The sequence below is a fragment of the Eptesicus fuscus genome, chromosome 13, assembly GCF_027574615.1.
Source record: "Eptesicus fuscus isolate TK198812 chromosome 13, DD_ASM_mEF_20220401, whole genome shotgun sequence".
Taxonomy (NCBI): Eukaryota; Metazoa; Chordata; class Mammalia; order Chiroptera; family Vespertilionidae; genus Eptesicus; species Eptesicus fuscus.
This window is the reverse complement of record NC_072485.1, coordinates 83,336,216-83,349,789: the sequence shown is the minus strand read 5'-3', so window position 1 is coordinate 83,349,789 and position 13,574 is coordinate 83,336,216. Positions and strand designations below refer to the sequence as shown.

The 13,574-nt window shown below is 71.2% G+C and overlaps 1 protein-coding gene across 2 annotated transcripts in view; it reads left to right on the top strand.

Annotated features, from left to right (window-relative positions):
* SHANK2 (SH3 and multiple ankyrin repeat domains 2) overlaps nt 1-13,574 on the top strand; it is a 159,641-nt gene that overhangs the window by 140,872 nt on the left and 5,195 nt on the right. For both annotated transcript variants that reach the window (XM_054725186.1, XM_054725187.1), the window contains 8 exons: nt 252-387; nt 1,277-1,357; nt 1,520-1,528; nt 2,569-2,589; nt 6,630-6,760; nt 6,985-7,096; nt 7,752-7,772; nt 8,903-11,309. In XM_054725186.1, the coding sequence (XP_054581161.1) occupies nt 252-387; nt 1,277-1,357; nt 1,520-1,528; nt 2,569-2,589; nt 6,630-6,760; nt 6,985-7,096; nt 7,752-7,772; nt 8,903-11,309 (2,918 nt within the window). The remainder of the gene's footprint in view (nt 1-251; nt 388-1,276; nt 1,358-1,519; nt 1,529-2,568; nt 2,590-6,629; nt 6,761-6,984; nt 7,097-7,751; nt 7,773-8,902; nt 11,310-13,574) is intronic.

Genomic DNA, 13,574 nt, shown 5'->3' with positions numbered 1-13,574 from the left:
CAGGCAGACCTCCCGGCCCAGCCTCACCCGGAGGGAAACGCCGAGCGTGGCACCACGTGCGCCCGCTGCCCCGGGAGCGCTCCGCGCTGATCAGAGCGCCCAGTGGGCGGCGGTGGGAGGCGCTGCCAGCGGAACCCGGCCGGCTCCCGGCCCCTCCCCGCGCTCCCCGCCCCGAGTGCCCCGAGAGACCTCTGGTCGGACACGGCGGGCGCGTCGGCCTCGCCGCCCCTCTCACAGCTGTGTCCCCGCAGGTGAACAGCGAGAACGTGGTGAAGGTCGGGCACCGGCAGGTGGTGAACATGATCCGCCAGGGAGGGAACCACCTGGTCCTCAAGGTGGTCACGGTCACCAGGAGCCTGGACCCCGACGACACCACCAGGAAGAAAGGTGGGTGCCCTCCGCGCCCTCCCCCGCCGTAGCCCCGGGAGCCGGTCCCACCTGCTCCGGGAGCCGGCAGAGCGGCCGGGAGGGAGGTTAGGAGGTGGCTGTGGAGCTGGCCCGGGCAGTGGTGGCCTGGCTCCTGTCCGACCTACTGTCCACGGGGCCCGCTGTTTGCAGAGCTGGCTGCCCCCCGGGAGGCGGCAGGGGGAGCCCCAGGCAGGCCCGATGCACCCCAGGTCCCCGGCAGGGATGGAGCTGGGAACACGCATCGTCCTGCCCGCGGCCCTGCATTCCCACCCACCCCACCGAGAGCTCTCCGCGGGGCAACGTGCCTCACAGCAGGGAGGGCTGCCTGGAGGCGGCGGCCTGCGGGGTGAGGAGAGCTGCTTGGGGGGCGCCAGGGGGCCCGCTCCCAGGCTTTCCTCAAAAGGAGGCTGGGAGGGGGCATGGGCACCCCTGAGGCCCGTCCCCGCGGAGGGACGAGGAGAGCCCCCAGCCTGTCGAGCGGGCGGGCAGCCGGGCACACAGGCTGCGGAACCGCCCGTCCCCATTAGTCACCGGCGGGCACAGCAGCTCCCATCCCAGCCGGGCAGCCGGGCCCACACCGACACGCGGGCAGAGCCCCCCGAGTGCCAGGGCTGCTGGGCGAGTGCTGGGGGCGGGCTGTCCCGGTTCCTCTGAGCTCCGGGCCTCGTCCCAACTCACAGAGGCCCAGGTGAAGCCCGGGGCCCGCAGGGTGACGTCCCCGACCGAGGGGCGGGCAACGGCCCTCGTGGATGTCACAGGGAGACCGAGGCCGGCAGCCGCTCCCCGGGGGTCCGGAAGGCGGGTGGGGGGGAGGCAGCCTCGCAGCCCGGGCGGCTCTCACGCCTCGGTCTCTCCTGTCCGCCCCCAGCACCCCCGCCTCCCAAGCGTGCTCCGACCACGGCCCTCACGCTGCGCTCCAAGTCCATGACCTCGGAGCTGGAGGAGCTCGGTAAGAGCCGTGGGCGCCCCGCCCCGCGCCCACCCGCCCGCGCGGCCCTGTGCTCGCTGGCGTCTCCGTCGCGCCTGCCGGCCTCGGGGTGGGGTCGTTGGTTGAGCCTCTTCTTGGTTCGTCTAACGTTGTTTTGTTTTGAATTTTTGGGCCTCTCGCCAGTGGATAAAGGTAAGCTGCCCGCCGTGTCCGCACAACCGAAGCCCCCAGGCCCTCCATGCAGGCTCCCACCAGCAGCTCCGCCCTGGGGGTCCCTGGAGGTGGCGGTGGGGTGGCCTCCGGGTGCGCCTGCGTGGAGGGCCTGTGGCCCCCGTGGGGCGGGAAGGTGCGCAGAGCAGCGTGGCCTTGGGCCCAGCGGACCGTGCTGACCGCTGAGGTGCGCGATGTCAGTCACGCTGGGGCGTCGCCACGCAGCCGGGGACACCTTGCGAGGCGGACGGTGACGGGTGGGGAGGTGCTGGCTCTGCTGAGCGGGAAGGGCAGGTCCCTGAGCCCGGCAGCCCCGCAAGCCCAGCCCGGGGCGGGGGGGGGGGGGGTGGGCGAGGGGGGCGTCTAAGCACCAGCCAGCATCTGCCTGGGGGTCGCTACCCCTCGCCCCTGCCTCCCAGGGAACTTGTCCCTCCGACCTCGCTTCCCGGCAGCGCCGCTGGGAGGGTCTCAGCCACTTGGTCCGTGGGGGGCACGATGGGGCAGGTGGCCCAGCTGCGCCGGCCGCACCCCTCACGCCCCCCCTCCCCTCGTCCCAGGAGAGAGCGAGCCCGCTGGTACCATCACCCCGCCCAGAGCCAGCACCCCCCGAAGGCCCCTCCCCCACCCTGTCCGTCCAGACAAGGCTCCCCAGAAACACCGTGCGAATGCGGCCTGTCTCCTCTGACCCGAGACGGCTGTGCCGCGCCCCCAGAGGGACCAGCAGGCAGCTCCCCTTTAAAGGGGCCTCTTCCCACGGGGGACCTGGGGTGTCCTGCGTGGCCCTGGCGGAGCGCTCCATGGGGCGGGGGCGGGAGGGGCCTGAGGAGAAGAGAAGCCTGGGGTGGGTGAGGGCGGCGGGGTCCTGGGAGAGCGTAGGTGCCGAGTCCGCTCGCTGGAGTCCGTGTCTGGGCCCCTGAGCTGCAGGTCGGGTCCTACCAGTCGGGCCGGTCGGGTTGGGGGTCCCGTCCCAGGGCCCAGTGAGCTCTGCCCCGCGGGACTCACGCCCCCTTTCTGTTTGCAAGCCTCGGTCCGGAAGAAGAAGGGTAAGGGGACGGCCCCTGTCTGTTTCCGGCCCCCACCCCCGTGGAAGGAAACCCTCTGTGGCGTTGGCGTGGCGTTGGCGTGGCGTTGGCTGGCGTCTCGCGTGTGCGGTGACCTGTGCTGTCTCCCTGTGCCGGCTCCCGAGGGGCCCCGCGCTGGGACCATCCCTTCCCGTCTGTCCCGTCTGCTTCGCTTGTCCCGTCTGTGGTCCCCGACGTGTCCCCGCCCCCCAGCTGTCTTCATCCTCGCGGTGTGAGCCTGCGGCCTCGCTCGGCGGTCACCGCGGGGCTGCCTGCGGCCCAGGTGCAGGCACGTGGGGTCCTGGCCCACAGATGGGGCTGGAGCCCAGCCGCCCCGCCCCTTGGCCCTGGGGGGCAGCCCCCCTATAACTCCCAGGAAGCCCCTCGCTCTTCAGCAGCCTGCTCTGCACCCACAGGAAACTGTCCTTACACGGGGGACGGGGCGGGGGCGGGTCAGGGGATCTGGGGGCGGAAGGCGGACTCTCCCTGTCCCCCCCCCAGGGCTGCATGGGGGGAGGTTGGGCAGCCATGAGCCCCGACAGCAGGCCCCTCCCTGGGCAGCACCCACATTTGGGGTGTTCTCACCTGGTTGCCGGAGACAACACCCCAACAATGGAAAGAAGCAGCATCAAGTCAACAGGCCTTTCGGGGGGCCAGTCTCAGGGCCTCGGCTGAGGCACCAAACCGGGGAGACAGCCCAGAGGAGGGGCCCCTGAGGCCATGGGGAGGCGGAGCCCCCACCGGGGAGCGGCAGGAAGGACCCTCCCCTGCAGCCTCCGGAGGGGCTGACCTCTGACCCTCGGCTTCAGAGTCCCGGCTCCGGGAGGGGTGAGATCCGCTCGCAGGCGCCCCCTCTCCGTCGGGGACGCTCTCTCAGGGGCCTGGGCACCCACCCCTGCGCGCCCCGCAGCGCCTCCCACTGAGCGACCGGGACCCGACGCACTTCCTGTCTCCAAACCCTGCTTGCCCCCCCGCGTGCCCAGGGCTGCCGAGCCCCACCCTGCGCTCGCCCGCGGGCCGACGGGACAGAGGGGACGGGATAGGACGGCGCACCCCAGGCCCGGCCCTGGCAGAGCGCAGGCAGGGGCCCCGCCGGGGTCGAGCGCTCCCCGCCCCCCTGCCGGGCGCCCGGCGCGGCTGACCTTCCCTTTCCCTGGAAGCTGCGCTCCGGAGAGCCCGCCTGTACCCCGACCCCGGCCGCTGAGCCGTTCCCCTGAGGGAGGGCCCGCCCGGGTGGGGACTCGGGGGAGGCAGGACCCGGCGTGTGCGGACCAGCCGTGCTGGACACCGGCCCTCCGCGGGGGACGCTGGCCCCGCCAGGAAGTGTGCATCTGAACAGCAGGCGTCACGCGTGTCCCGGACGCGGGGACTACGGAGCGTGTGCGTGAACACGCCGCCTGGGGCTGTTTTCAACGGGCTTCCCTTTCCGGCCGCGGGGGCCGCACGCACATCCCCATCCGTCCGCGGACGCCCGGCCCGGCTCCGAGTGCAGCCGGTGGAGCGCCTCACGGCAGGCGCGTTCCGGGAGCCAGCCCTCCGGCGGCTGAGCCGCAGGCCCCAGGCTCCCGTGTGGCAGCCGCCGGAGGGCGCCCAGGCCCGGGGGGAAGGGGTGCGGTGCCCCCCACAGAGCCAGGTGCCCTGGGTCAGAGGAACACGGGGGCGGGGAGCCCGTTTCCTGCCGGCCACGGGGCACTTCCACCTCATCCTCGGGCCACACGCGTAATGAACTCCCCCTCGGCCTTGGCCCTCCAGACCAGGTGATTCCGAGGGCTTCCCACGGCCCGCGGGCCGGACGTCCCCCGCCCCGGTCTGAACCAGGGACGAGGATGCCCACCTGCAGGCGGCCACGGCTCCGGCCGCGCCTTCAGCCACACCCAGGCCCACGCGGGCTCTCCCCCCCCATGGCAGCTCTCATTGCCCGCTGCTCCCCAGGGCGCAAAGGATGGTGACCCCCAACTCGAGCCCCAGCCCCCACCCGGCCCCAGGTCCCACCTGCAGGAGTTTGGGCCTCAGGCCCAGCGTCCTCTCCGCACACCCTCCCACGGCCCGGCTTCCTGAGGGCGGGCGCGGGCGGCCCAGGCCCGCGGAGCCTCTGCCCCGGGCACACCTGTCCTTGGAGGCGTCCGGGCGCCCGCGCAGCCCGGGGTCCAACACCAGAGCTGGGGCCTCGGCGCCTGGGGGGGGGGGCGCTCACACCACCGGCCGGGAGGTTCAGTGCAAAGGCCGCGGACCAGGAGGCCCGGCTCGAAGGAAGACCGGACGGCGTGACTCTCGGTCCTGGGCCGGCCCTCGCCCCCGGGGCCCCACCACGGCCACGCCTCCCGGGGTGCGGCTGGGCTCTGGCTGTCCGGCCTGGGCGTCCCCTAGGCGTGGAGTTCCCGGGAGAGCCGGCGGAGCTGCCCCGCTGCGGCCGAGAATGCGGCGGGGCCTGGGGACCTGGGAGCGAGCTCCTGGTGCCGGGCGAGGGGGGCGAGGGGTCGAGGAGTCGAGAGGGGTGAGGGGGCGCAGCTCTGTCCTCAGAGAAACAGCCTGCGCGAGGCGATGGCCAGGGAGAGGGCCTGGCTTCCAGCTGCTGACGGCTCCCCGAGGGTCCCCTGGTGCCACGGAGCCACTGCCGTGAGGGGACCCAGCCACAAGGGGTCACGGCAGCGAGGTCCTGCAACCCCGGGGCGGGAGAGTCCTGCGAGGAAACGGGTTAAATCTGGCCGCGGAGGAACCCGCCCTGACCTGCAGGGAGGGCTTCAGGGAGGAGGCAGACGCCAAGGGGAGGCGGGGGGGCTGGAGGCAGTGGGGGGGCCCGCCGGGTGGTAGGGACCAAGGGGGGGTCTGAGGGAGGAGGGCCGGCAGCAGGTCGGGGGCCGGGCCGCAGGGTGTGGACGGGACGCTGGGCGGCAGGAGGAGGGGAGCGGGGCTGAGGACAGTGACCAGCTGGGGTGTCCCCACCAGTTCCCTGAGGGGTGACACCACTGTCCCCAACATCACAAGGGGAAGGAAATGCCCCCCAGAGGAGGCAGCAGGAGCCCGGAGCGCCGTGGCCCAGACCCTGGGAGGTGCCCGGCTCCCAGCTGCTCCCTGACCCCCAGCTGGGGGTCCGGCCTCTTCGATGGCTGAGCTTCGTGGGGAGTCACAGGCCCTGAGCGGGAGTCCTCGGGCTTGAGGGCAGCGTGATCCGGAGGCGGGGGAGGGGGGAGTGCCGTGCCTCGAGGGGTCGTACACGGGACACTCCGCCCCAGCTTCGTGCCGGCCGCAGCCCCCGACCTGAGGGCGCTGGGTGCTGGGCGCGCGTGGGGCCCCACGGCGAGCTGGGCTCCTGGGTGTGCAGCCCCGGTCAGCCCCGGTCAGGCCCAGACGCAGGTGGCAGGCGAGGGCCAGCCGTTCCAGATGCGCTTCAGGCTCCTGACAAGCCTAACGGGTTGCGTTTCAGCTTCGTAAACGTTTCCTTCGTTTGTAAGGACCAGTAACCGCCGCCCCGCGGCTCTCCTCACACACGGGACTGGGCTGCTACGGGGAGGGGTTCCCGCGGCGCAGGCGGGGCGTCGAGGCTCCCCGGTGGCTGCCGCGTCCGCCCGGCCCCTCGTGCCCTCCTCGCTGCCCGGCTCCCGCCCGGTGCTGGGTCCTAGGCCCGGCAGCCACACCGGGTCACAAAGGAGCCGCACCTCCGCACAGACAAAGCCCCGGGCGGGCACCGGCATCGGAATCAGTGCCGCGTGTGAGCGCGGCGACGCCCGGGACGGGCCCTCGGGCACCAGGCCTCCAGGGCTGGACTGATGCGGGTCTTCCCGTCTGGTCCGCGTGCGCCGCCCCCCCCTCCTCTCCCCTCCCCCCCTCCCCCTCCCCGCCCTGGGCTGGGGAACGGGGTCCTGGCGCTGTGCCGTGTGGGAGAATCCCTGCGTCCCGCACCAGGGCCGGCGGCCTGCGCGGTTTGGAGGCGGAGCAGGCAGTTGCCGTGTAAACTGTTCTGAGCCCCTGGCTGTGCTGCGGGGCTGCCGCCCTGACCCTGTGCCCGCCTGTTCCCGCTGCAGATAAGCCCGAGGAGATCGTGCCCGCCACCAAGCCCTCCCGCGCCGCGGACAGCGTGGCCGTGGAGTCCCGCGTGGCCACCATCAAGCAGCGGCCCTCCAGCCGGTGCTTCCCGTCCGTCTCCGACGTGAACGTGAGTGGCGGTTCAGCGGCGGGAGTGGGCGGGCCTCGGGCAGCACCCCTGGGGGGTGGCCATCCTCACCGCCTCGGGTCACATTCCCCGCACTGGCCAGACCCGGCGCCCAGCCCGGGCCGAGAAGCCACGGGACAGGCGCCCTCTGCCCAGGCTGGCCGGCGCCGGGGCCGCGGTGGGCGAGGCCGGCCGGCGCCCCTCACCCGGTCGCCTCTGGTTTGCAGTCCGTGTATGAGCGCCAGGGCATCGCCGTGATGACGCCCACCGTGCCCGGGAGCCCGAAGGGCCCGTTCCTGGGCCTCCCTCGAGGTACGATGCGAAGGCAGAAGTCAATAGGTAAGAAGTGTGGCCGCGCCCGCAGAGGTGCCCCTGGGCTCAGAGCCCCTCGGCAGCGCCCTGGCCGCCCCAGGCCCCGCCCCCTGAAGGGTGGCCCCGGTCCCACCCTCTGGACGCCAAGTCCAGGAGGCTTCTCCAGCTTTGCAAGCCAGGCCACCTGTGCAGCCAGTGGGGCGGGCACACGGCGGAGGCCGGGCAGGGTCGGGGGCAGTGGCGTGGGGCCCGTGTCGCTGCGCCCCTGCCTCGCCTGCCACGGCCCCGGTTCACGGGACGAGCCCCGGGCACTCTGAGGGTGGCTGGTCGGGCTGGACCTCTGATCGCCCTGTCCTGTGCGTGTCGTAAACCACTCACTTTCTCGTGAACGCCACACGGATTCCCACTGACGTTCCGGGAGGGTGACCGTGACCCCCAGACGCCCCCGCGAGCCAGCCCAGCGCTGTCCTCGCCCGTAAACCTCAGAGGCCAGCCGCTGCCCGACACCCGGGCCTGGCCGCGTAGGGACGGACCCGCTCGCGTGGTGGAGGCGCGGCCTCCTCGTCACTAGTTGCAGGCGTAGCGGCCGCGGCTCCTGAGCCTCCCCTCCCGGGCCCGGCCGCAGAGCAGCCCTCACGCCGCGGCCGCGGCTGCCGGTCAGTAACCACCCTTTCCTCCCCAGACAGCAGACTGTTTCTGTCAGGTCAGTGCCCCGGCCTCGCGGCACGTGCCCGTGCGCCCTGTGAGGCGTGTTCCTCGCCGCCACTCCGTGGAGCGGGTCGTCGGGCGGCTGGGAGGAGGCCGCAGGCCCCCCGCCGCGCTCGGCCTCGCAGGGAGTGGTGGGCTTTGGAATACGCCTCCCGAGGGAGCCGCCCTGGCGCGTGCCTGTCCCTGGCTCTGGGAGTCGTTGTCGTTTGAAGTGGTCGTCTGTCACCTCCCAGCCCTGCATGCCCCAGCGTGACACGCGTGACCTCACGTCTGTCGGCGTCCTTGTGTGAGCGTGGCTCCCGCCTCCTGGAGTGCGTTCTGTTGTCGTTCTTGTAGCTCAGACTGTGGGACACGGTTCTCACACACACACACACACACACGGGCATGCATGCACACACATGCACACGCACACTGTCGGGGCCACGAGGCGGGGACACTGCCTGCACCCTGCACGCCCTCAGCAGATCCGACACCCCTGGGTCACGAGTCACGTCCCAGAACACGAGCTGACTTCGTGCCACGTCAGCCGAGCTCTGGCCCTGGCCCGTCAGGTTGTGGGAGCCACGGAGCCCTCAGCGCAGCCGGGGCCCCAGGGGACCAGCTCCCTCCCTCCACAAATCCCTGCGCCTCTGAGGCCCGGGGCGCCCCAAGGCCCTCAAGCCCTTGAACAGCCCAGGACACAAACCGGCTCGCCACGCGGACAGGACGTCCCAGGGCCCCCCAGGTGAGGGGGCCGCAGCACCTCGGCACGCGCCTCTGCCCTGGTTTCAGACGGGCGGGAGGCCACCTCAGCCAGAGACCCTACAGACACCCCAGGGCCCTGGCCAACTCCCGATCCAGCTCAGCCCCGCCCCCGCCACGTGCTGCCACACCACACGCACACACATGAAGGGCGAACGGCCCCGCCCGAGGGGCCCAGGTGCCCGGCTCTGGGCAGAAACAGAACCTCAGCAGCACGCACTCAGCACCCTCCTCCCTCCTCCTCTTATTTTACTTTATTTTATTTATTTTACGTTTTTGGCTCAGATGGGCTGCGTCCCCTCGGCATGTGCGCTGTGCTGTGCTATGTTCTGGGACGTGGGCGGCGTGGCTGCCACGACCCCACTGACCCTGCCTCTCCCGCAGGAATAACGGAGGAGGAGCGGCAGTTCCTGGCTCCTCCGATGCTGAAGTTCACCAGGAGCCTGTCCATGCCGGACACGTCCGAGGACATCCCCCCGCCCCCGCAGTCCGTGCCCCCGTCCCCACCGCCCCCCTCCCCCACCACCTACAACTGCCCCAAGTCCCCGACGCCCAGGGTCTACGGCACCATCAAGCCCGCCTTCAACCAGAACCCCGCGGCCAAGGTGCCGCCGGCCACGCGCTCGGACACGGTGGCCGCCGTGATGCGGGAGAAGGGGCTGTTCTACCGCCGGGAGCTGGACCGCTACTCGCTGGACTCTGACGACCTCTACGGCCGCACCCCCGCCGCCCAGGCCGGCGCCCGCGGCCGGCGGGGACAGATGCCCGAGAACCCGTACTCGGAGGTGGGCAGGATCGCCAGCAAGGCGGTGTACGTGCCGGCCAAGCCCGCGCGGCGCAAGGGCACGCTGGTGAAGCAGTCCAACGTGGAGGACAGCCCCGAGAAGACCTGCTCCATCCCCATCCCCACCATCATCGTCAAGGAGCCCTCCACCAGCAGCAGCGGCAAGAGCAGCCAGGGCAGCAGCGTGGAGACCGACCCCCAGGCCCCCGAGCCGCCCGGCCAGCTGCGGCCGGACGACGGCCTGGCCGTCAGCAGCCCCTTCGCGGCCGCCATCGCCGGGGCCGTGCGGGACCGGGAGAAGCGGCTGGAAGCCAGGAGGAACTCGCCCGCCTTCCTGTCCACGGACCTGGGGGACGAGGACGTGGGTCTGGGGCCGCCCGCCCCCCGGGTGCAGCCCCCCGCGTTCCCCGAGGAGGGCGGTTTTGGCGAGGAGGAGGGCGCCGAGCAGCTGGTGTTGCCCGCCACGCCAGGGGCGGCGCCCAGGGAGCCCGAGAGCCATTTGGTGGGTGGTGGCGAGGCCAGAGCTCAGGGTGAGGCCGGGAGGCCGCCGAACACGTCCAAAGCCAAGGGTCCCGAGGGCGGCCCCGTGGGGCCCCCCAAGGGCGGCGGTGCCGTGAGCCCCGAGAACTACGTGCACCCACTCACGGGGAGGCTGCTGGACCCCAGCTCCCCGCTGGCCCTGGCGCTTTCCGCGAGGGACCGAGCCATGAAGGAGGCCCAGCAGGGCCCCAAGGGGGAGGCCCCCAAGGCCGACCTCAACAAACCTCTCTACATCGATACCAAAATGCGGCCCAGCGTGGAGGCGGGCCTCCCCACGGCCACCAGGCCGGGCGCGCGCGGGCCCCTGCGGCGACAGGAGACGGAGAACAAGTACGAGAGCGGCCTGGGCAGGGACCGCAAGGGCGAGGACCGGAAGAACATGCTCATCAGCATCGTGGACACGTCCCAGCAGAAGCCGGCCGGCCTGCTCATGGTCCACACGGTGGACGCCGCCGCGCCGGGCAGCTGCCTGGAGGAGGGCGAGGAGAACGCCGACGCCGAAGCCACGCCGGGCCACCCGCTGCCCGCGGTGCCAGAAGGTGTTCCCGAAACCGAAGGTGCTTTACAGATCGCCGCCGGCCCCGAGCCCGCGGCCACCACGCCCGGCAGGACCATGGTGGCGGCGGGCTCCCTGGAGGAGGCGGTGATCTTGCCATTCCGCATCCCTCCCCCGCCGCTGGCGTCCGTGGACCTGGACGAGGACTTTGCTTTCACAGAGCCATTGCCGCCCCCCCTGGAGTTCGCCAATAGTTTCGACATCCCCGACGACCGCATCGCCTCTGTCCCCGCCCTCACGGGCCTGGCCCAGCAGGACAGAAACGGCGCCTCCCCCGCCCCTGCGTTGAACCCCAGCCAACCCACCAGCTCTGCCGACGGCAAGACGCAGGCCGGCCTCCCCAACTGCCTGCCGGCCCCGCTCCTGCCGCCCCCCGAGAGCTTCGACACCGTCACGGACTCGGGCATCGAGGAGGCCGACAGCCGCAGCGGCAGCGACCACCCCCTCGAGACCACCAGCACCGTCTCCACCGTGTCCAGCATCTCCACGCTGTCCTCCGAGGGCGGCGAGGGCGTGGACACCTGCACGGTCTACGCGGACGGGCAGGCGTTTGTGCTGGACAAGCCCCCCGTCCCTCCCAAGCCCAAAGTGAAGCCCGTCGCCCACAAAAGCAACACGCTCTACCAGGACGCGCTGGCGGAAGAGGACGCGGACGGCTTCATCCCCCCGCCCGCGCCCCCGCCCCCGCCCGGCGGGGTCCAGCCCGGGGCCGTGAAGGGGATCCAGCCGAGGACCTCCAAGTTGTGGGGTGACGTCTCTGAGGTCAGAAGCCCCATCCTCTCCGGCCCGAAGGCAAACGTGATCAGCGAGTTGAACTCGATCCTGCAGCAAATGAACCGAGAGAAACTGGCCAAGCCGGGCGAAGGCGTGGACGCGCCCGCGGGGACCAAGCCGGCCGGCCTCCCTCCCAGGTAAGTCCCACGGGCGCTCCGACAGACGCCCCTCTGCAGCCAGGCTCCCTCGGCCTCATCCAGGCGACGCCCGGGCCGCGGCGTGAAGAGGGCTCAGGACGCCTGAGTGGCCGTCTCTCGTTCTCCTGGACGCGGGCGCAGGCGCCGAGCACAGACCCCGCCCTCCCGGCAGAAGGGCGCTCCCAAGTGCGGCTCACAGCCCGTGCGCCTGCTCCACGCCAAGCCAGCGCCGTGGCTCCCACAGCCCGCTGCTCGCTCCGTCGAGTCCACATCTCCACCAGGACCGCCAGAGGTCACCCGGGAGCCTCGCAGCAGTCGAGACGAGCCCCACTGGGCTGAGGGGGTGTCGGGGTGCCGGTGGAATGGGGATGAGGCGCGGGGGCGGGGAGGGGTGCAGATGGGTGTGCCTGGTCCTCTCCCTCCTCCCATCGCTCGCCGGCTGAGGGCTGGGGAGGGGCCGGGCAGGTAAGTCAGGTGAAAGGCACCCCCAGCCCATCCCCCAGCAGGCCGACCTCGTGGAAGCAAAGCGTCCACTTGTCCCGGGCAGCCACTCGCAGGGTCGCGCGGGGTCAAGGTTGCTGCCGTGGGAACTGGGTGTAGAGGACGAGGGGTCCTTCCCACACCCGGCCAGCGGGCCCTGCCAGGGCGCCTGCCCAGAACAGCCCCTCGGCCGCCTGCAGCTTCCGGGTTGTTCTCAGGCACGCAGTGCCCCGTCGGTCCTCCAGGTTCCCGGCCGTCTTCCCCGCGGCACACGCTGTTTCGCGGTCCCTGGGCGGCGGCATTCTATTTCCCCGGCTGGTGTGTGCGCTCAGGTTCATCACGCGACTGACGAAGTCTCTCTCCGCACCCCTGCCGGGCGGCGTTCCAGGCCGACAGCGAAGGCCAAGGCCGTGAATCGGGGCATCGCGCCACGGCTGGGTCTGGAGGTGCGGGCCGAACGCCACAACTCCCGGCGCTCGCTTTTCCGGGTGGAGGGGAGGCAGCTCCTCGATGGCCCCCCGGACTCTCGGGGGCGTGTGGACTGGCCGGCTGGGCAGAGGGAAGCTCGCCCACACCGCCACCTCCCGGTGGGACACCTGCCGCTATCTGCCGCCCAGCAGTGCCGCCGCGGGGGGAGTCGTTACCGTCCCCGTCTCTGGTGGATTAGGTACATACACACCTGCAACTGCCATGCACACAGGAGTCGGGAGGAAATCTTGAAAACTGGCGAGCGTAGCTCGTCCTTTCTCGTTGTGCACCGTAGTTCTTTGTCGGCGACAACGTGGCGTACAGTTAAGACGCTTTAAGCGTTCCACGCGTCACAAAGGGCGTTCACCCAGGACTGATCTCCCCGAGCTGGGCGCAGGGGCAGCTGTTCCACATCCGTGTTCCGCAGCGGGCCGAGGTCCGGAAAGGTGCGTGTCACTGTCGGATTCCAGAGAAATCACCCGGACGACTGGCTGCGAAGGACGCGGTTCAGCAGGACAGGCACGTCCCCGCCACGCAGGCTCTCTGGATACAGGGTCGCACAGAGCACAGGAAACAGCAGACGCACGCAGGGTGGGCGTGCTCGCACCACGGCTGTGACAGCAGGACGCCGGCCGTGCAGTCCGCACTCACATCCGAGAACAGTTCCTTGGCCGAGGGGTTGGCCAGGCTGCCAGGGCCCGCAGCGCACTTACCACTGGCTTTCGCTATATTCCCGCAGGGTGGGAGGGGGAGCTGGGGCGGGGGAAGGGCCCACAGGCCACACCCCATTTTTCAGGAGACTTGGGGTGGTTCCCACCACCTCGGGCTCGGGAGCCACAGAAGCTGAGTGGCTTGTCCATGTGCGTGGCCAGCTGGAGGCAGAGCCGGGACTGGGCCAAGGCTTCCTGACCGGCCCTTCCTCGTTAACGACATTTGAATATGCAGATGAGGATGGCCCTTCCCTCGTTGACGACATTTGAATATGCAGATGAGGATGGCCCTTCCCTCGTTGACGACATTTGAATATGCAGATGAGGATGGCCCTTCCCTCGTTAACGACATTTGAATATGCAGATGCCGACGGGTGGCTCTAGGGCTGAGCCGGTTCCCCTGAGAGGGTCCAGGGCCTATCCACTCCATGGCTTTTGGGTCTCTCCATCTCTGCTCCTTCCCTGATCCGGGCCATGGAGAGGGTCTCCGAGCAGCACGGGAATCGGGTTCCTGCCTGCAGTCCCAGGTGCTGGGTCCCTGCGTGACGTCAGCCGGCCAGTCCTGTCTGGTTTCCTAAGAGCAGCCGTGGGCCACCCCTGGTCGGTC